This window comes from Schistosoma haematobium, chromosome ZW (assembly GCF_000699445.3).
Source record: "Schistosoma haematobium chromosome ZW, whole genome shotgun sequence".
NCBI lineage: Eukaryota > Metazoa > Platyhelminthes > Trematoda > Strigeidida > Schistosomatidae > Schistosoma > Schistosoma haematobium.
This window is the reverse complement of record NC_067195.1, coordinates 4,368,623-4,391,051: the sequence shown is the minus strand read 5'-3', so window position 1 is coordinate 4,391,051 and position 22,429 is coordinate 4,368,623. Positions and strand designations below refer to the sequence as shown.

General features: G+C 32.9%; 1 protein-coding gene across 2 annotated transcripts in view; it reads right to left on the bottom strand.

The window, feature by feature from the left end:
- MS3_00002623 (uncharacterized protein) overlaps positions 1-22,429 on the bottom strand; it is a gene marked incomplete at its 5' end in the record, with an annotated part of 131,420 nt that overhangs the window by 49,794 nt on the left and 59,197 nt on the right. For both annotated transcript variants that reach the window (XM_012936287.3, XM_051210228.1), the window contains 3 exons: positions 9,754-9,828; positions 11,407-11,516; positions 21,558-21,744. In XM_012936287.3, the coding sequence (XP_012791741.3) occupies positions 9,754-9,828; positions 11,407-11,516; positions 21,558-21,744 (372 nt within the window). The remainder of the gene's footprint in view (positions 1-9,753; positions 9,829-11,406; positions 11,517-21,557; positions 21,745-22,429) is intronic.

The window sequence follows — 22,429 nt, the reverse complement described above, 5'->3', positions numbered from 1 at the left end:
GACTGAGATGTAATCACAATTGATTTATCACTGAGTGGTGACCAATGTCATGTGTGTCAAGTCCTTATTTAGTGCAGATCGAATGTTATCAACCATATTGCAATGTGGCCACCTTACTGACGAGTGCCAAGAAGCACGAAACCCGGGTCCAGGGTTTCCTGTCGACTACCTCCAACCACCATCTAATCTCAATATATAGTGCACGCAGTGTCGAGTAACCTAGACTGGTGGGCACATTGCAACATGGTCGATTGCATTCGATCTGCACTAATAATAAGGACTTGACACGCATGACATTGATCACCACCCAGTGATCAATCAATTGTGATAAACTACTAAATATAAAATTGATTGTGAGCTATCGACAACACATTATCCCCTGGAGTTATTTGTGTAGTAAATATGAATGGATCAACATTTATTCTCAATGTTTAGAAAACAAAATTTCTACATAAGAGTAAAAAACAAACAAACGAACCGAGATTTTTTCTAAAATACTTTCAGTTAAACAAAGAAGAAACATCCACAGCAACAACAACAACAACAACAGTAGTTTCTATATGATGTAAAGTAGAATAATGCTCTATCTATATAATTGTAATTGATATATTTATTATCCATGAATTGAACTATATCCCTTAAAGCATTCTAGTAATTATTGCTTTAAGGCAATATAGTCAAATTAATCATTTGTATAAATAGTTTATTGTAATTAATAGAAATGCATAATTTCCCTTGAGTAATATCAATTCAAATGTAATTGGAATTTGTGGAAGATAAAAAGGAAGAAAAAAGAAGAAAAAAGAAAGAAAAATACACCAAACGAGAATGTAGATGAAAGAGAGAAGAAAAAAACAACCACAACTGTTAAGTGTAAATATTATTTTTATCTAAACCCTTTCCCTTTTTTTTCTTTCTCTCTATTAGTTAAAGTGGTTTATAAAGAGACAACTGTGTTAGAGTTAGAGAAATAGTGGAAGTTTAAAAAGTAATGAATAACTGTTTAGTAGTTTAGTGAATTAAAGTCACCATTCAGAAGATGCAGGTGTTTATGAACAGTTGTCTAGGCAAAATACTTCGGATCCATTGGCCAGACACGATCAGCAACAACCTACTATGGGAGAGAACAAACCGGATCCTATTAGAGGAAGAAGCGTTGGAAGTGGATAGGACACATAGTGAGGAAAAGACCCAACTGCGTCACAAGACAAGCCCTCACATGGAATCCTCAAGGTCAAAGGAAAAGAGGAAGACCAAAGAACACATTACGTCGAGAAATGGAACCAGACATGAGAAAAATGAACAAGAATTGGATGGAACTAGAAAAGAAGGCCCAGGACAGAGTGGGTTGGAGAATGCTGGTCGGCGGCCTTTGCTCCATTGGAAGTAACAGGCGTAAGTAAGTAAGTAAGTAAGTAAGTTCAGTGAATGAGAATACACAAGTAGGGACAATCGAATGTATTTGCAAACAAAATTACAGAATTACTTAGTCAAATCTGAGAACTGTACAGTAAGCACTTTATTTGCAAAATGTCAATCAGTTGTATCAAATTTCATTATTCTTTCATTCCTACACCAATCGTCTATTGTTCTCATTCTCTTTACTTCGATCTTCTTAATCTTCTACTTACAGGCATTTCACTTTCGATTGATGACACATATACTACTTATATCTATCGATATCAGTAGCATACACTACAGTAGAACTATATGATAGCGATTAAACACAAACCTTTTATGATTCGAATGCATGATTTTCAGAATTAGTAGCAAATGTGAATTTTATCAGAAAGAGGTTTTATCGAGATTGTAGTAATTTAATGTTTGAATTCATGAGTTAATTGAAGTTAGACCAGCATGAAAAATCTGAAAGCATTGAATGGCTATTTTGTCCTAAGGTGGGACTCCTGAGCACTGCGCACACATGATCCCGCCCGGCGGGATTCGAACTCAGAACCTACCGGTCTGGAGCATGAACGTTTACTATAAACTGATTGTTAACATTTTTGAGTTTAGTCAGTTTTCATTTTGATGTGACACTATTCAGTTAATTTGATAAATAATTATCTGAATAACAAAATAGTTTTACTCATTGTGTGTCAAAATCTAACGTTATTTTCAGCCGATCTTCATAATCCCCATTAACTAGTAGTGTACATACGGTTATATGTTTCTGAATTTGATGGTTTATAGAACTTTGTTAGATACTATCCTTGTTGGTAATGAGTTTAATATTGTAAGAGAGTATTTTAATTTATTACTGAATAGTAACGAAATGGAATGAATAAGTTGTACAATGCACCATATTAGTCGTTTTTCTACCAGATTATCGACCACTCAAAGTATAAGTCAAATTTAAGTGTCATCATAAATTCGTATACAGTTATTCACCGATGTATAAACTTTAATAGTTCCAGTATCCGTTTTAATCATCACTTATGAAAGTGAGATATCCGTCTATCAAGTAAGGGACGAGTATACTTCGCGGAAGTTCGTTCTGTTCGAATTTACGGCCGTGAAACGTAGCCATTAAGGGGCAGAAGATACTCGAAAGCTACTAGTATCTGACCACAGATGCCTTAGAAATATCGCTCGCATCTGCTGGGATCACCGGGTAAGTAATAGTGATGTTAGATACAAGGTATTAGGGAATGATGGTAAACCAGTTGGTGAGGTTTTGAATCTTTATCGACTGAGATAGTTGGGCCACGTGTTACGTATGCCCAAACATCGATTACCACGAGGTGCAATGCTAACCAGTGTTGGAGATAGTTGGAATAAAGTTGGGAGCAGTTAAACCAAAACGTGGCATCAGTGCTTGAAGTCACTAACTTCTGGTGTGAGCCATGTTGGTAGATGCAGACTACTTGGTTGGGGTCTGCGTGACTATCATAAACAATGGTTAAAGACTGAGTGGTATGGCTCAGAATCGATCACAATGGCGTAGATATATATGCTCTTTGTTTTCCTTTAAAGTGTGAGATTAAAATCTCTTCATATCTTTTTTTCTACGAACTAATTCTTTCTTCCTGTACTATATCCCTATATGCAACCTTTCTTCTACACATTTCCACGATTGAATTGACTATTTATATGAATCGAGTATTTATCTTGTTGTGCTAATGCGATATGGCAACTTGTACTGATGTACATTTGTGCCTGATCCTACGTTGTAGCTGACTGACTGATTGACTGTGAATAAGTCCATTCAGTTATTTTATATGATAGGTTTTAGAAAATTTGATTTATCAATGATTATTTAACAAGGGATATGATACTTAGTAAGCTGAAATAATTCAAAATTATAATACTTTAACATATTAAATGTTCAGTATGGAGATTTGTGGAAATTTTAGTATTTTAACAATTGGATTCACGAGTCGATTAAAACTAGACTATCATGGAAAACCTGGAAGCACTGGACGGCTGTTTCGTTCTAGTACGGAACTTCTCAGAAATACGCTTAGTGATCTAGAGGTTAAGCGTTCTCACAAGCTTAATCGAAAGTCCTGGGTTCAATTCCTACATTCGAGGTCGTGGATGTAAATTGATAAGGAGTGTCATGGTAGGATAAAACGGTCGTGCACTGTTTAAAATTTTCAATAGTACTACAGCTTAGATTGATTCGTGAATTCAACCATTAAAATTTAATTTCAATGAAATAACTGAATTGATCAACCTCATAATTTATTCACTAGATTAATCTTGAAAGTACCAAATGACTGAGTACTACAAAACAGAATCATTAGACGACTAATTAATTATATAAACATTGATATACCAATAAGAGACTGATCAACTGCAGTTCTAAACATCAATGAGATGATTCAAGTAAATAATATCAAGTGAATTTAAACTTCATTCCATTGGAAAAACAAGTGGCTGTCAAGACTTAGTAGCTAAGTGGATAACGTGATGGTGTTTAAAGCGAATGGTACTAGGTTCAAGTTCCAAAGTGAACATCAATTCTGAGATGAAGGTACACCCATCTGACGAGTCCAAAACAGAACGAAACATGCGTCAAACTGGATTTCACAACTAGCCACTATACATATTTGCTTATAAAGCTTGTGACTTCAGGCAATATCGAGGCAGTTCATACAGTATGCATATATACCAACAAGAAACTGATCAATTGCAGCCCTAAATAACAATCGGAAGATATAAGTAAACAACACCAAATTGTATATAACTTCACTCCATTGCACAAACAAGTGGCCACCAGAATTCAACAGCTAATTAGATAACATGATAGGATTTGAAACGAACACTAGTAGGGATCGAGTTCCAAAGTGAACTTAAACTCTAAAATGCAGGTAAATTCATCAGATAAGTCACAAATAGAATAAAACATGCATCAAACTAGATTCAACGACTACTTACTATCTATTTCTTTCTTCTTAAAATGAAACATTATTGTATTCATAGCGAAAATATTCAGCCAATATAATATTCACTATAAGTTATTTAATAGTTACTATCTAACAAAGATGAAATCAAAAGTACTTTTTTTTATGAGTTCCGTCTATTTACCCTTTTTTTTTAAATTCCGTCATAAAATTCTATTCTATACTTAACGTTATGATAAAACTTAATTTAGAATATTTAACTTAATCAAACAAGAAAAAAGAAAGAAACAACAACGACAAAAATCCTTAATCCATTTAGTTAGTTTCACTTTTGATGATGAATTCTTTTAAAGATTCAATTGACGAAAAACTATCATATTTTCCTCTTTTTTCTTTTTTTCTTTTTCTCTTTCTTTTCTTATTTTGTAAAGAGAGAGAGAAAGAGCGAAAAAGAAAAAGAAAGTGTGCGTTTTAAGTTTGTTATACGCTTTTTTTTCTTTTTCTTTTTTTTTTACTTCTTTATCATCTCTCAAAGAATTATTAATTATTAATGGAGTTTTATTGTTTGTTTGTTTTTTGTTTGTTTTTTTATTATTTTTCACTTATACTTATGCTCATTTGTTCAGAATTTTTTATTTTTTATTTTTTTATTTTTTATTTTTTGTTGTTGTTGCAATTTTTCACTCCATAATTGTTATTAGTTTAGAAATTAAGATTCATTTATTTCTGTTTATTTTATTTTACCAGAGAAAAAAAAAGAAAACAAGAAAGAATGATGTTAAAAATTTAATTATAGGGATTGTATTTCATTTCTTTCAGTATTTATTATGATTATTATGGGTGTTGTGATTGTTTTATGTTATTTATTCTATCTAATAATAATTATTATTTTAATAAAATATTATCATCAAAAGAAAGAAAAAAGAAATTCTAAGCAATGATAGATAGTGATTGGTAGTGGAATCTAGTTTGATATGTGTTTCGTCCTATTTTTGTTACTCATCAGATGAATGTATCTGCACTTTAAGATTCGAACTTTATACCGTTCGCTTCAAATACCATCGTGTTCTCTATGTAACTATTGAGTTTTGATAGTCGCTTGTTTGTGCAATGAGGTGAACTTTACATTTATTTGATGTTGTTTTACTTTTATCTTTTGATTGTTATTTAGGATTGCAATTGATCAGTCTCATATTGGTATATGTGGCCGGAGTGAATATCAACTCTAGTATGTAGGTATATCCATCTGACTAGTTTAAAATAGGACGAAACGCGAGTTCCACTAGATTCCACTGCTAGTTACTATGCATCCATCTTTACTTATAAAGCTTGTTACTTAAAGCCATATCAAGGTAATGCGTACAGGATACACATATGCCAACATGAGACGGATCAACTGTACTTCTAAACAACAATGAGAAGATATAAATGAAACAACACCCAGTGAATTTGATTGTATAATAAGTTTTATCAATAGTTTGTTTCATCTATTTCAATGAAGTATTTGATAAATACATTTTGTTGAATTGTTTCTATTAGAAAATAATGTCTTATTCTAATATTTGTTAAAACATATTTAACTGTTTATGAAAATTGTAGTTTATTACATAAAGTATACTATACTATAGTTTTAAATAATTAATGTGTTGGGGTGGTCCGGAAAATTTCTTGTAAAAGACAAGCAAGGATCAGGAAACACTAAGAGGCGTTTCATCCAATCATCGTTCACTTGAAGTTCTAGCCAAAAATATCAAGGAAGTGAAACGTCACATGTAGAGGTTCTGACTGGCTGATTGCTATACTGCTATTATGTTTAGTAGCATTCCAGAACATTTGAGCAACCCAAGAACATACAAAATATTATAAAAACACTATATTTTCTGTATTGAAATGAACCTTGGAGTAAAGTACTCCTCGAATACGTTGTGTCTTCTCTCTTGTTGTTCAGGTCGTTGTATAGTTCTAGCTTAAGGATTACAGAATAGCTTAGGAAACGAATACAGTGTTCAATTTGCAAGACTTATCATAATGAATATATAGTGTCATTCACTTTTATTGTACTGTTTATTTGAATCTTCTCATTTGATGTTTAAGACTCCAATAAACCAGTCTCTTATTGGACTATATGTTTATCCTGTGCAGATTTCATCGATATTGTCATTACGTCACAAATATTATAAGCGGAGATGAATGGCGGCTAGCAGTAGAGACAATGATTCATGTTTCATCCTATTTGAAACTTGTCATCTGCATATACATGCATCTCAAATTTAATGTTCATTCTTAGACTCAAACCTAATACATTTCGTTTCAAATGCCGTCACGTTATCCATTTTGCTATTGAGTTCTGATAGTTATTTACTTATGAAATGAGATGAAGTTTAAATTCACTTTATATTGTTTGTTTTCTATCATTTCATTGATATTAACAACTACAAATGATCAGTTCTATTGTATAACAAAATTAAATGATCTATCTGAATGATTAAAAAAATGATGAACTAAATTTTGAATCCATTTTTAGATATAAATTGATAGTCGTTAATGAAAAGATTAATGAAAAAGGGATAGTTTCTAGATGTTTCATTTTAATTTTCAACTTATTATTAATATAGATCGAAGAATGTCAGATTCTATAAAGAAGTTGTTTATTCAAAGGATTGTTGTTAAATGAAATTTTTTTTAAAAAAATGTAACCATTTAAATGTTTATTTAATGGTCTGAAATCAATGAACTATGACCGGTTTGTATTAAATGAGCCAATATTAGGCTGTTCACTTTCTTCATCAAACCTTTGTTTAGCCACGCTGGAAGGTATACACGTACACGAAAATGTAAATTCCTAGAACTTCGACCAATATAACTCGCTCCACAGGAGCAGTCGAACTGATAAATACAAAATGAGATGGTTATTCTAGGTAATTCATCTTTTAGCCTCGGTGTAACCATTGGGCGCGTAGAAAATACTAATCGCAGTTCTCCGGCGTTAAAAGATTTTCGTATTGTCCTAAGTAATCTCTGAGTTAATATTTCACTAACCGCATCCCCTCTGAATTGCAGACGCATGCGCAGGGATTTCTTCTTCACTATTTGTATTTCGGCTATTTTCGCCTTCGTGATCATATAGTTAGTTATAAACTTTCTAGGATAGCCTTAAAGCATTATGCAAGGAGGTCAGTATCTTTGTTTCTCTTTCCAAATTTATTTCACTGTATTATACTCTCTAAATAATATCTTCAAACCTTAATCTTTCCGATTACTGCTTATACTCTTACTACCTTTACCACTACGGGATATGAATCGACAACTGCATCTCTCTGCTAATATGGTGTGGCAACTCGAACTGATGTACTTACGTACGAAGTTCTACGTTGTTACTGACTGACTGACTGATAGTGATTTGCTTAATACTTTTATATAATCAAAAATGAAGAATATTTGAGTGAGCAACTGTTTTCAATAACTTCATCATCAGGTTCTACGGTTATATGTCCATAATGATGATATTTGTACAAAGGCTAAAGTAAAGCATGTATGAATAAATTTGACAGGTTTTCTATGTTAAAAATGATGAACATTTGCATCTGTTGCAATATATATACTCGCAAATTGTGATATTTGTAAATTAGAAAGGTCACTTAATAAAGGTCAGAATGATTTGGAGTAAAGTGTCCAGTCACAATCAGTAGAATAGTAACATAACAAAAATGAAAATGCAAAAAACTCGTGTGAATAAAATGTATAGTAGGAGAATTTCATCGTGTCAATCGAGATAATAATAATATTTTGATTGAGATCATGAACCGATTGATGTTAGACCACCACTGAAAACCTGGAAGCACTGGACGGCCGTTTCGTCCTATTGTGGGATTCCTCAGCAGTGTGCATCCACGATCCCGCTCGCGGGATAGGATGACGACCAGTATTCTCCGACCCACTCAGTCCTGGGCCTTCCTTTCTACTTCTATCTATATGTTGTTCATTCTTCTCTTGTCTGTCTCCATTTCTCCGCTTAATGTGTTCTTTGGTCTTCCTCTTTTCCTTTGGCCTTGAGGATTCCATATGTGAGCTTGCCTTGTGGCGCAGTTGGGTGCTTTTCTCAATGTATGTACTATCCACTTCCACCGCTTCTTTCTCCACTGGGATCTGGTTTGTTCTCTCCCATAGCAGGTTGCTGCTGATAGTGTCTGGCCAATGGATCCGAAGTATTTTGCATAGACAACTGTTACTAAACACTTGTATCTTCTGGATTATTTCTGTCGTAGTTCTCCAAGTTTCCACCCCATACAGTAGGACTGTTTTGACATTTGTATTGCAAATTCTGACTTTGATGTTGGTTGATAGACAGTTGTTTTGAGTTCCAGATGTTGTTCAGTTGTGGGTATGCTGCTCTTGCTTTGCCGATCCATCACATCTGCAACAGATCCAGCGTGTTCATCAATGATGCAACCTAGATATGTAAATGGTTTTACATCTTCCAAGACTTCTCCGTCAAGTATGATTTGATTGGTGCATATTGTGTTGTATCAGCTAATTTTGCTTTTCCGTATGTGCATGTTCAGATCTACTGCTGCTGAGGCTGCTGCTACACTAATCGTCTTTTCCTGCATTTGTTGTTGCGTGTAAGATAGAAGAGCCAGATCGTACACGTAAGTTCAGATAGGAATCGCTAATTAAGTCTCAAATGTTCTTCTGAATATAACACTAGATTTGTACATATCAACAAAGACCATTAATTTCCAAAAAAATTAATTAATTTAATTATTATTACAAGTTATGATTCTGTAGATATGTAAGCTTGTAAAAACATTTCACCCATCACATAATGAACAATTAATAAATTTAAGGTATTTCTACAAAAAAAACCAGAAAATTTCTGTCAAAGGAAAATTTATAGACCTGTGAAGATGAAGACGTTTATGTACAATCGAAAGTCTTCGTTTATACATATGCATGCAATTTCGTGGGATGATTAAGGTTATACATTAACACCGTTGGATGTCGGTCAGTTCAGTGTTCTATGGGTTAATCGTTCGCCCGCCATACTGAGGGTCCTGGGTTCGAATCTCGCGGGTGGGATCGTGGATGCGCACAACTGAGGAGTCCCGCAATAGGACGGAACGGTCGTTCATTATTTCCATGTTTTAAATCGGTTCATGATTCCAATAAATAACCTTATAATCTCCACAACCCTGTACTGATATATATATATATATATATATATATATATATATATATTGGTGATAGTCATGATGCATAGGAACATGATTTCTCCCTTGGAGATATATTATGGTTTTCAGTAATAAAGTTTATAGAAATTTATGAAATGCTTTTTTCAGTATAACGTAGGCAAAAAACAATATGCATAATGTATTATATAATAATATAAATATAATTTACATACCTGAAGTAGTTGTCATCTCAGTTGTTGTTGGGGGAGGTGTTGTAGTAGGTGGTGGTGAAGTAGTTGCTGGTTTAACTATAAATATGATGAAAAAAGAATAAAAACAAATTATTCGATTAAACAGATTAGAATTTATGAAAACTAACATAGTAAATTCAATTCTTAAATATCTATGATCTATTGACTTATAGTGAAGTTTTAAACATATAATAGATCTGATTGAAATCATGAGTTAATTGAAGCTAGACCATCATGGAAAACATGAAAGCACTGGACGGCCGTCTCGTCCTAGTATGGGACTCCCGAACAGTGCGCATCCACGATCCTGCACCTCGCGAGATTGGAACCCAGGACCTATCAGTCTCGCGCCAGGCGCTTCAATTGACTTATGATCTCAACTGTTAAGATAACAATAAATTTATATTTAATTATGTGAAACTCTTTGTGTTTTGATGATTGTTGTCTTTGAAAGATTTTTGAGATACAATAACAACACTATGTTAGTAATACAGAGGTACAGTAATGTGTGTTCTAGCACAATGATAATAATTTAATTGATGCCACTATCTTAAAATATCAACTTTGGTGGCTTGTACATGTCCTATGAATGTCATCTCACAGAATTTTACGTGGCGTATTATTTGTCAACACTGAGATTGGTTGAAAAAAATTGGAGAGATGATCAGTTCATACGATGATGTGGTTCACTTTATTAACTTGACATCAAATAGAAGAATGATTTCATTAGGATAATATGAATTCATTTTATTTCTTTGTATAATTCTCATCATATTACTGTTTATACAACTTCGACATTACGAATGTTCATGTACTGTGGTGTAAATTTCAAAGAATGAATCAGTTGAATGTGACACATTTTCGACGTAACATATGATATAGTGTATATCAAGGATCTTAAGAAATTGTTTAATTAAATAAGCATTATGGAGACCATACACAAAAAGTATTGGTGATACTTTGTCTATGAAATCTTTGTAAATCAACAATCAATGGATTCTTTGAAATGTTTGTTACGTTTAATTTCAAATGTACGATGTATCTACTAAGTACATGGGAAAGAACGGTACTGGGTTCGAGTTCCGAATTGAACATCAAATCTAAGATGCAGGTACATCCATTTGACGAGTCTTTAATATGACAAACTAAGCGTTTTAGATTCTAATGTCAGCCATCGTCCATAATTCTTTGAAATGTTTATTACGTTTAATTTCAAATGTACAATGTATCTACTAATTATATGGGAAAGAATGGTACTGGGTTTGAGTTCGGGAGTGACCATCATTTCTAAGATGCAAGTATATCCATTTGACGAGTCCTAAATATGACAAAATACACGTTCTAGATTCCACTGTTAGCTATCATCTATCTTTACTTGTGACTTCAATCAATATCGAAATAATCCCTACAGTACACACATTAATGAGAAGATCTAATCAAACAATACCAAGTAAATTTGAACTATGGACATTATTATATAAACATACCATAGATATACATTTCGAACTATTGGACAAAACAACAACAACAAAAAAAAAGAAGACACAATCTACATATCGTTCATTCTATACTTCATTATATCTGAATTATACATGTGTGTATCATTTACAAATCGTTAATCATACAATTACTTACCAATCACTTGTACTGATTTACGTATATGACCATTTAAATTCTCTGCTAAACATGTATAATTAGCATTGTCAGTGGTATGTACATTACTCAATTGAAGTTTCGATAGATATCTGACGGTTTGTTTGTTTGTTTTTTAAAAAGAAAGAAAAAAAGAGAGAAGTTTAAAACAAATAAAACGGCAAAATAGTTAAAATAGATAATATCTCTTATGAACTAGGTATCATAAACGAACAGTTTACATGTGTATGCATCTACCCCTACCCCTCCACACACACATACACACTGAGAGAGAGAGAGAGTGAGAGAGATAAATACAAAAAGAAAATGATATGAAAGATAGAAGAAACGAAAGAAAAAAAGAGAAAAGAAAATTACAAATGAAACGTCAGAATCTCAACGACAACAACAACAACAACAAAAACGACGAAAAAACGAACACATATAACAGACATAGTTAAATTTTATATAAATAAGGGAATATGCCTATTAATAATATAGGCATATATATATATATATATATATATGTACTAGGAATACATTCTATTGTTATAGGCATATCAAGCTAAGAGATAAAAGCTTACCATCTAGGGTAATACAACAAATTTGTACAGTCATAATCAGTATATACATGAAATTTATGGGAAAAAAAACTGTACAAAATATGTACGCAAAATCGGAGTATACAATATATAGGACAAAAGCTTATGCATAACTATTACAAGTATTAAAGGGTAATAATAATGATAATAATAATAGACAGGTGCTTTGATAATTTGTAAGCAAATGTTTCCATTGATTGTAGAAAGAAAGTTGTTGTTTTTTTTTCTCCTTAAATTATTGCATTTAATGAAATGATCAAAACAGATTACTAGTTTAAAGATGATGAAATAAATTGTTTTATGATTAGAAAGATGAGGAAAGGGGTACACTCAGTCAATAACAATGTAGAACTTCGTACGTACGTACATCAGTTCGAGTTGACATACCAGATTAGCACAGAGATTCAGTTGTTGATTCAAATGCCATAGTAGTTGAGGTAGTAAGAGTATAAGCAGTAATCGGAAAAATTAAGGTTTGAAGATGTTATTCAAGGAGTATAATCCAGTGAAATAAATTTGGGAACATGAAGAATTCGGAAGATTAGAAAGAGGGGGGTTGTGAAGAGCGTAGTAATTGTTAATAATTGAATGGATGCGTTGATTAAGTCTAGGCAATCATGGAAAACTTGAAAGGATTGGATGATCGTTTTGTCTTAGTATGGGGACTTTCTGATAATAATCATCATGTGCTTACTAGTAATCGTCTTCGAAAGGTATTTCCTGGAGTTCTAGTGAAAAGACGTAACTAGTAGAGTTCAAACGGGTCTGTTGTAAGGCAGTGATTTACTGAAGACAATGGTGAACGGTGGCGAAATTTCGTGGATTGGTTGAAGTTAAATATTAACACCGTTGTAGAGGTTAAGTGTTCGCTCACGAGACAAAAAATGGATGTAAATAATTTTTTAAAAGATTAGTTTCATAACGTAGAATCATTGTCCAGTAGCGGGTTAATAAAACATTAAAAATCAAGGCAACCAAAGATTTTCATTTGTATGAACTTTTAGAGATCTTTTGGATAAGATCAGTTTGTAATATGGTGAAACATGATGCAGGGTCATAAACTAAACCAGTCACGATGTGGCACTGGAACTGTGAGGATCTACCTTGAAACTATTCACAAAAACTCAAAGAACCCTGGATCACTCAAGTATATTGTGTGGATTAGTTGAGATTACAAAACGGACAAAATTGGAATGGTGGTAAATATTTATAATCTAGATTGAAGTTGTCGGAAGTATCATGGTCTTCAACATCAAATTACTCACACACTTATGCCTGTTACTCCTCGTGAGTCATAGACTTTCAAAAAACTCTATTCTAATCTCTCTTTTAAAGTTGTTGCCAAGTGCTGTACATTCTTTAGATATCTAACTACAATGCCCAGTGCAACATGTTTTTTAATTTGCTTGTTTTACTTTTGCCTTCACTGTTCTAAGTTAGGAGTTTTCCCGAGATGCCGTTTGATGATTTTTGTAATGAATACCCTATCCATCTCCAATACCGTTTTCTGATTTCCCCTTCGACTGGAAGTTGGTATGTTCTCTCCTATAATAAGTTGTTGCTGATGGTAACAAACCAACAAACACTTATCATCTTGCGTAGTCAACAGTTTTTAAATACTTGTACATTTTTGATGATGGTTACGGTAGTCCTGCAAGTTTCAGCTCCACACACTAGGATTATCTTACTTTTTTCCCTTGTGTATGTTGATGTCTACTGCTTCAGAGGCTACAATAATTGAGATAATTTTGATCGGTACAAATACTTATGACTTATATTTAACTTTAGTAATCGTTTTTTTAACATAACCAAATCAACTCTTCTATTGCCTTTAGATACAAATATTTTATTCAAGGAATATCAAACAATTTAGGCAAATCAAACTTCTATTTCATTGATTTGGAATCTCTAGCATGATACCCAGGATTAATGTTCTTTATCAATTCGACACACACTGAGGAGAGCACCAAACTGCGTCATATGGCAAGCCCTCACATGGAATCCTCAAGGCCAAAGGAAAAGAGGAAGACCAAAGAACACATTACGCTGAGAAATGGAGACAGACATGAGAAGAATGAACAACAAATGCATAGAAGTAGAAAGGAAGGCCCAGAACTGAGTGGGTTGGAGAATGCTGATCGTCGTCCGATGCTCCATTGGGAGTAACAGGCGTAAGTAAGTAAGTAAGTAAGTAAGTAAGTAAGTAAGTAAGTAAGTAAGTAAGTAAGTAAGTAAGTAAGTAAGTAAGTAAGTAAGTAAGTAAGTAAGTAAGTAAGCAAGTAAGTAAGTAAGTAAGTAAGTAAGTAAGTAAGTAAGCAAGTAAGTAAGTAAGTAAGTAAGTAAGTAATCGATTGGACTACACTATTAAATTGTTTAGCTTAGTTATCCAAAATTAGATCAATATAATATGGTTAATTTACAAATACAAATGATAAAAACTATTCTGTACTTATAAGCAAAGATGGATGGTGGCCAGTAGTGGGATCCAGTTTGACGCGTGTTTCGTCCTATTTGGGGCTCGTCAACTGGATGTGCTTGCATCATAGAGTTATTTCAACAAGTTATCTGTTTTCTTGTTTGTTTGTTTTAACACGTCATTATGTCTACTAATCACACAACCTATTCAGGTGAGTTTCTGAAACGTTCACGACATTTCGCTGTACAAGTTACAAAACAGACCAATCAGTGACATCGTAGTTGCTTGCAATATGCATCAAAAAGAATGAACATAATTCAGATGTCAACTGACTGTATTGCTAACATCTAACTGGTGATCACTCAATACTTATCGTAAGGATAGATAAAGAAATAAGGAGAGGAAACTTGATGAAATACTTTGTGCTGAGAATTCTATATTGTACCAAAAATATAATATTGAATAAAGCTGATAATACTAAGTACACATATATGATCTCTCAGTGGATTTAATGCAGTAAGTTCAGGTCTCATGATGAGGGCTTAACATTAAAACTACTAGTCTGCTAACTTTTATTGTTACACAATATTGTGAAACCATCTTTCAGTGTCATTGGTAGGCAGCTGTCTTACAATGATTATGGATGAACCTTTTATCTTACGGTTTCTTACTTGAACTCTTGAAGTTCTAACAACCAAATAACTGTTTAGAGTTTCTTTGTTTTTAATTGTTATCTGTTTCATATCAATCCATGATGGAAACCTAAAGTTCATCAATCTCCACAAACCCTCTTTATAAAGATATAATTTGTTTATTGTATTAAAATTAAAATCTTTTAATCTGAAAATCTGCATAGAGGACAACTGACAGACGCATTCCAAGTAAGGACCGGAACCAGACAAGACCATCTACTCTCTCCCTTCATCTTTCTTCTGGTGGTCGACTGGATTATGAAGACCTCGACATCTGAGGGAAAACACGGCATACAATAGACAGCTCAGAACCAAATAGATGATTTGGACTTCGCAGATGATCTAGCCCTCCTATCGCATACACACGAACAAATGCAGATAAAGACAGCCAGAGTAGCAGTAGTCTGTGCATCAGTACGCCTCAACATACACAAGGGGAAAACCAAGGTCCTCAAATTCAAAACGGAAGACAGCAGTCTAATCACTCTTGATGGTAAAACTCTGGAAGACGTAGAATCCTTCACATACCTGGAAAGCATCATCGATGGACAAGGAGGTTCAGATGCAGACATAAAGGCGAGGATTGGCAAAGCAAGGACAGCATTCCTACAGTTGAACAACATATGGAACTCAAAACAACCGTCTATCAACCAATATCAAAGTCACAGTCTTCAATACGAACGTCAAAACAGTCAGTTCTATTGTATGGAGCTGAAACTTGGAGAACTAATATAATCATAATCAATAAGGTATAAGTATTTGTAAATAGCTGTCTATGCAAGATACTCAACATCCATTGGCCGGATACCATCAGCAACAGCCTTCTGTGGGAGAAAACAAACTAGCTTCCAGCTGAGGAGGAAATTAGGAAAAGACGATGGAAATGGATAGGACACACATTGAGGTAATCATCAAACTGCATCACGGGGGCAAGCATTGACTTGGAATCGTGAAGGGAAGAGGAAAAATGGAAGGCCAAGCAATACATTACATCGGGAAATAGAAGCAGATATGGAAAGAATGAATAACAACTGGAAGGAGCTAGAAAGGATTGCTCAGGACAGGGTTGGATGGACAATGCTCGTGAATGGCCTATGCTCCTTCATGAAGAGTAGCAGGCGTAAGTAAGAAGTAAGTAAGTAGATCTGGAAATCTATATTTACCAGCTGTTAGTTGAGATATTGAAATCTTTCACTGAATCAGAACTACTTCAGTTATATACTATCGAAATGACTGTACAGTCGACAAATTATTACCTGATGTAGTTAGATATTATAATGAATGATCAACATTTTAAAGATAGGACCTCATAGTAATGATTATTTGATTAAAACATTTCATTTGACTATATTACTTTAGTAATATCAGTATACTACATTACTAATTATGATTATTATAATTAATAATATGGATTGTTCTATGTTTTTCTAATAACAACTAGGGTGATTAAGCGTAGGCTTTAAATAATTAGCTTCTTGAAGAAAAATAAAGTATGTTTCATGAATAAATAGTTTGTCAGGAATTCAAAAGTTGAATGTATGCAGTCGTGACCTTGAAAGTCACTTCAAGATTTCAAATCTGGAACGAACTGAAAGAAAAGATAGGAAGGAATTTTTCATTCAAGACTCTATATATATATATATATATATATATATATATATATATATATATATATATATATATATATATATATATATATATATATATATATAAACAACTGGAACTGAATGAATGGGATTCTATTGAGATCTATGGAATGTTATTTCATATTCGTGTTAAAGTCCAATCATATATCCATATGTTTGATAACATGACGAAAATAGACGCTTCTATAGATTTCGAATGGTGATGAAGAAGTTATGAATTATTCAGGCGATATACATATATATATGATGATACATATCTGTTAGATTCATTTTTAGTCTAAAACGCTTAGTGTAAATTCCATTTTATATTGTGAGATTATTATTACTATTATTAGTGACGATACTCAATGGTATATAATTGATACAATGAAAAATTCTCAGCACAAAGTATTTCAGCAAGTTTCCCCATTTCTTATTTCTTGGTCGATCCTGACAATAAATATGGAATGATTACCAGTTAAATGTTAGTAGTTCAGTCAGTTGACTTTTGAATAATGTTCATTCTGTTCGACGTATATTGTCATTAACCACGATGTCGCTGATTAGTCTGTTTTGTAACTTGTACAGTGAAATATCGTAAACTTTTGATCGTAAACTCACTTGAATCGATTATGCAATTAATATACATAATGATATGTTAAAACAAACAAACAAACAAAGAAGAAAACAATTAACATGTTGGAAGATCCAAATGACTTTATCATTGAATCTATCGGAAGAAACATGAACAATGTGTATTCACAGTTTAATATGGAATTGGATTTAATGATTTTCAATTTCTGTTTATATCATGATAGATTATTTGTCAAGATTTTAGATAAAACAATCTTAATTAATTCATTATCATGATTATTCTTAATGGATTAATACAAGATTTATACAATGTACGAATCTGAGTAAAAATTTCTAAAGTTTGTATATATTAGTAGTAAACATTTATATTATGGTGTATACTACTGATGTCGACAGATAAAAGTAGAATATATCATCAATCGATAGTGAAATACCTGGCGGCAGAAGGTTAAGAAGATCAAAGTAAAGAGAACAACAACAAAGGAATGATTGATGTAAAAACTAAAGTACAATGAAGTCTGAGACGATTGATTGACATTTTGTAAGTGTAGCATCTACTGTATGATTCTCAGATTTTGCTAAGACATTCTGTTATTTCGTGTTCAAATACATTCAATTGTCCCTACTTATATTCTCGTTCACTACAATACTATCCAACAGTTCCAACTCACAACTGCGTATAGAATCAAATGCATAACATTAAGGTATCTCTTACTACATAATTTGATCCTCATATATTTTCAGTTACAGATAATCACCTTATTTCCAATGTGGTTGATTTTTTCGGGCTAAAACCATCCAGACGAATAACTTTCATGAAAAAACTATACAAATACCTATATTTATTGTTATTTGATTACTCAAATAATTACATCAAATAACTTCTATATTCAAGATAATACTTAACTATTCCATTTAATATCAAATGGGTTTTGTGGATATTATAGTAATTTCAATGGTTAAGATCATGAGTCAATTGAAGCTAGACCATCATGGAAAATCTGGAAGCACTGGATGGCTGTTTCGTCCAAGTATGGGACGCCTCAGCAGTGCGCATCCACGATCCCACACCCCACCGCGAGATTCAAACACAGGACCTATCAGTCTCGCACCAGGCGCTTAACCAACTAGACCACTGAGCCGGCATCCAACGGTGTTAATGTCTAACTTCAACCAATCTACGAAGTTGCGCCACCGTAAATCATTGTCTTCAGTGAGTTGATATCTCACAACAGACCTGGTTGAACTCCACTGGTAACGACTTCTCACTAAAACTCCAGGAGTATCGCCTGAAGTCAGTCACTAGTGAGTAGGTGAAATTTCTAAAAATCTTCACAAAACCCATTCTCATAATAATATCATTATTGTCCTAATAATCTCAAATTAAATTAAATCTATTATCATTTACAACTTAGATAATTATTTGAACTTAGTTTCTATGTGAACTACAACAGTAATTCATTGTAATTCTGGTGAATAGTGCTGACACCTATATGTATGTTTATTTATATACACAGAGAGAGAGGGGGGAGAGGGAGAGAGAGGATAGAGAGGGAGAGAGGTATATACATTCCACAAATAATTACATTTTTATATTTTCATTCATTTCTTTCAATACAAATCAAATTTCAACTATCATCAACATCAACATTTATGATATACAATAATTTTTTTTAATATTCAATTCTTCAATAGAATTATAAATAATAATAAACAATATATGTTCATATACCGAATATGATTTGTTGAAAGGTTAGGAAAGCATATCAAAACTACTTATTATTATTATTACTATTATTAATATCATTCTCCTTATTCATTCGTCTTACAGATTGTACTATAGTTACAATGAAAAGAGTCTTAGATACTGATGTAAAATTAAAACAAAAAACAAAAAAGAAAAATTGTTCATCAAAAGAATGAATGTAAGTGTATAAGTTTATGTATGCAAAAACCCATTACTTGTGTATATGTGTGCTTGTGTGCCTGTGTGTGTATATGTGCGTGTGTGTGTGTGTGCGTGCGCATGTCAGAGTACATGATGAAATGATGATAGTATAGTATAGTATTAAAAGTAAATTAAAACTCTTTTTATGAATGTCAAATTTTGATACAACCTATAAACTAAACTATATTCTATACATCTATCATTAGTAGTATTATGATTATTAGTTTAAAAAGAAGAAAAAAACAACAATGTGTGTATATCACTTAGAAAGGTCAATCTGTCGAACTCGGTTACTTGTTAGATTCAATAATAAATTAATTTCGAAAAACAAGAGGGGGGACGGTAAACATATATATATATATATATATATATATATATATATATATCAAAGTATATATACATAAATAGTGAATTACCATTAACGGAATAACTGTAGTTATAAGGATATAAATGTAAACAGTTATTTATGTAGGCCTATAGATATATATCCACGTATGTTTGTATATGTAGTTCAGTAGGTTTGTATCTTGGTATCTTGGATAAAAGGAGGTTAGTATTCGTTAGAATTCGGTACATTCATTCATCCATTAATTAATTAATTATGTAATTCTAATGAAAATTTTCATACTGATTATATAAATATGAAGTTAATTCCTATTTTAGGTAGTTCATTGAATTATTATTCTTTGAGACTGATAAATAGTATCTATTTATTAGTCAATATTATGCTGATTTATTCTATTATAATTTCAATGATTGAATTCGTGGGTCCACTGAATCTAGACCACCATGGAAAACCTGGAAGAATTGGAATTCTGCTTCATCCTGGTATGTGACTCATCATCAGTTCTCATTCATGATGGCACCTCGCGAGATCAAAACCCAGGACGTATTGGCCTTACGCGTGAATACTTGACCTCTAGACCACTGAGCTGGTCGGCATTCAGTTATGGTCAATAGGAGATCAATTTTGATATGATAACTTTACTTGTATTTGTTCTAATCAACGTAGTGAATATGACTTTCATTAAAATTGTGAGTAAGTGTGGTTAATAAGTATCAAAATTACAGAGCATCTCAATAAAATCTAAGAACCATATAGTAAATAGTTAATTTGCAAAATCCATCGTCTCAAACTTGACTGTTCCTTTTGTAAATATCATTCCATTGTCTCAGATCTCATTGTTCATGCATTTTCATACCAATTACGTTCCGCTCCGTTCCCACTCTTTCCTTATCAATCTTCTGTTGAAATACATTCTATGCCTGATCACTGTTATAAACTACTTATATAGATATAAGTTACCCACACCACAAAGATAAGTAATATTGAATTGTTTGGGTTGTCTAAAATGTATACTTTGATGAGATACTAAGGTTTTCACAAAAATCTATTATCAGGTTCTAGCAAAGCTCTATATTATTACGGGTATTTACAGTATGACATCTATATTAGTTTTTCAAGTACCATTTATAATTAAGTTGTTAGTTCATTTTTAAGTCATTGAGGATGGTTTTCAATGTCATATCTACTTTCTCATCTAACTGTTTTGTTGTTGGTTGTTTTCAATCTATTTAATAAAGTGGGATTATCAATCGAATTCGGGTTATCATACGTCATCCAGATAGTTGAACTTACAACGTTGTACATGCAGGTAAAAAAAAAAGCCATAAACCGTTATTTATAAGAAATCATTTTGCAGATCCCTGGTTCGAATCTCACGAAGCGGGATCGTGGGTGCACACTGCTGCGAAGTCCCACAATAGGACGAAACGTCCTTCCAGTGCTTCCAGGTATTCCATGGTGGACTGGCCTCAATTAACTCATGATCTTAACTACTGAAATTACTATAATATCCACACAAAAATCCTTCTGATATTAATCAACATATGCTGGATTCAAGAGGTATTTTCTGGAGTTCCAATAAGAATCAGTAACCAGTGGAGTTAAACTGGGTCTGCTGTGAGATAGTAACTCACTGAAGACAACGGTGGACGGTCACGCAATTCCATGGATTGGTTGAAGTTAGATATTAATACTGTTGGATTCTGGCCGGCTCAGTGGTCTAGACGTTAAGAATTCTCATGCGGGACCGATATGTCCTAGGTTCGAATCTTGTGAGGTGGGATCGTGGATGCGCACTGCTGATGATCTGTCTTCTAATAACTCATGATCTCAACCATTGATTTTACAGATTTGTTTGAAATATTCAAGCAACTGCAACAGTGTTTGTATTAAGTAAAAAACAAATGCTTTTTTAATTATAACAAACATACCGTGATTTTTGAATTATTCCACGTCCTGTTTCTAATCTCCATGGATTTTTAATTTCTGTTTGATTAATATACCATGAAATTAATGGTGTAGGTCGGCCCCGTACACGACATGATAATAACAAATCATTTCCCTCATTAACCTTTAATACATCTTCATGATACAATGAACGCATTTGAAGGGGATCAGCTATAAAATATAATGAATAGGGGTTTAATTAAATAGTAAACAAGTGAATAATATGAATGAAATAAATGTTTAATAGAATTTTCAAATCTTCAGTGTACTAAATCATAGAATAGTCAAGATATTACAAATGGTTCAGTTTACTTATATTGTATATGGAGAATTGTATCTTTATTAGTATAGTTTCCTTTTTGGCATTTTAGATGTAATAGGGGAACATTGGTCGCATCCTGATACATGTAAACTAAGTAGGATATCTTTCCATTACTCACCATTCTAACTGTGTATTTTCTCCAAACTAGACTAACAAATGATTATAGAGATGTGAAAGGGTATTTCTGACAATATAACAAACTCTAAAAAAGAATTTTGACTGAAAAAAGTTTAAAGGAAGCATGTATTACTGGTTCTTGAGTTCTAAGTCACGGTTTCATTAAAACAATCTTAGAAATATCACTCGTTTGGGATAAAATATTAAATAGAATTATAAGCAAAGATGAATTGTGGCTAACAGTGGAATACAGGATGCATGTTTCATCCTATTTTGGACTTGTCTGTTAGATAACACTGTAGTGTTTGAAGCGAACAGTACTGAGTTCAAGTACCGAAATGAACATCAACTCTGGAATTCAGGTACATCCAGCTGACGAGTTGCAAATACGACGAAACATGCGTCAAACTGAACTCC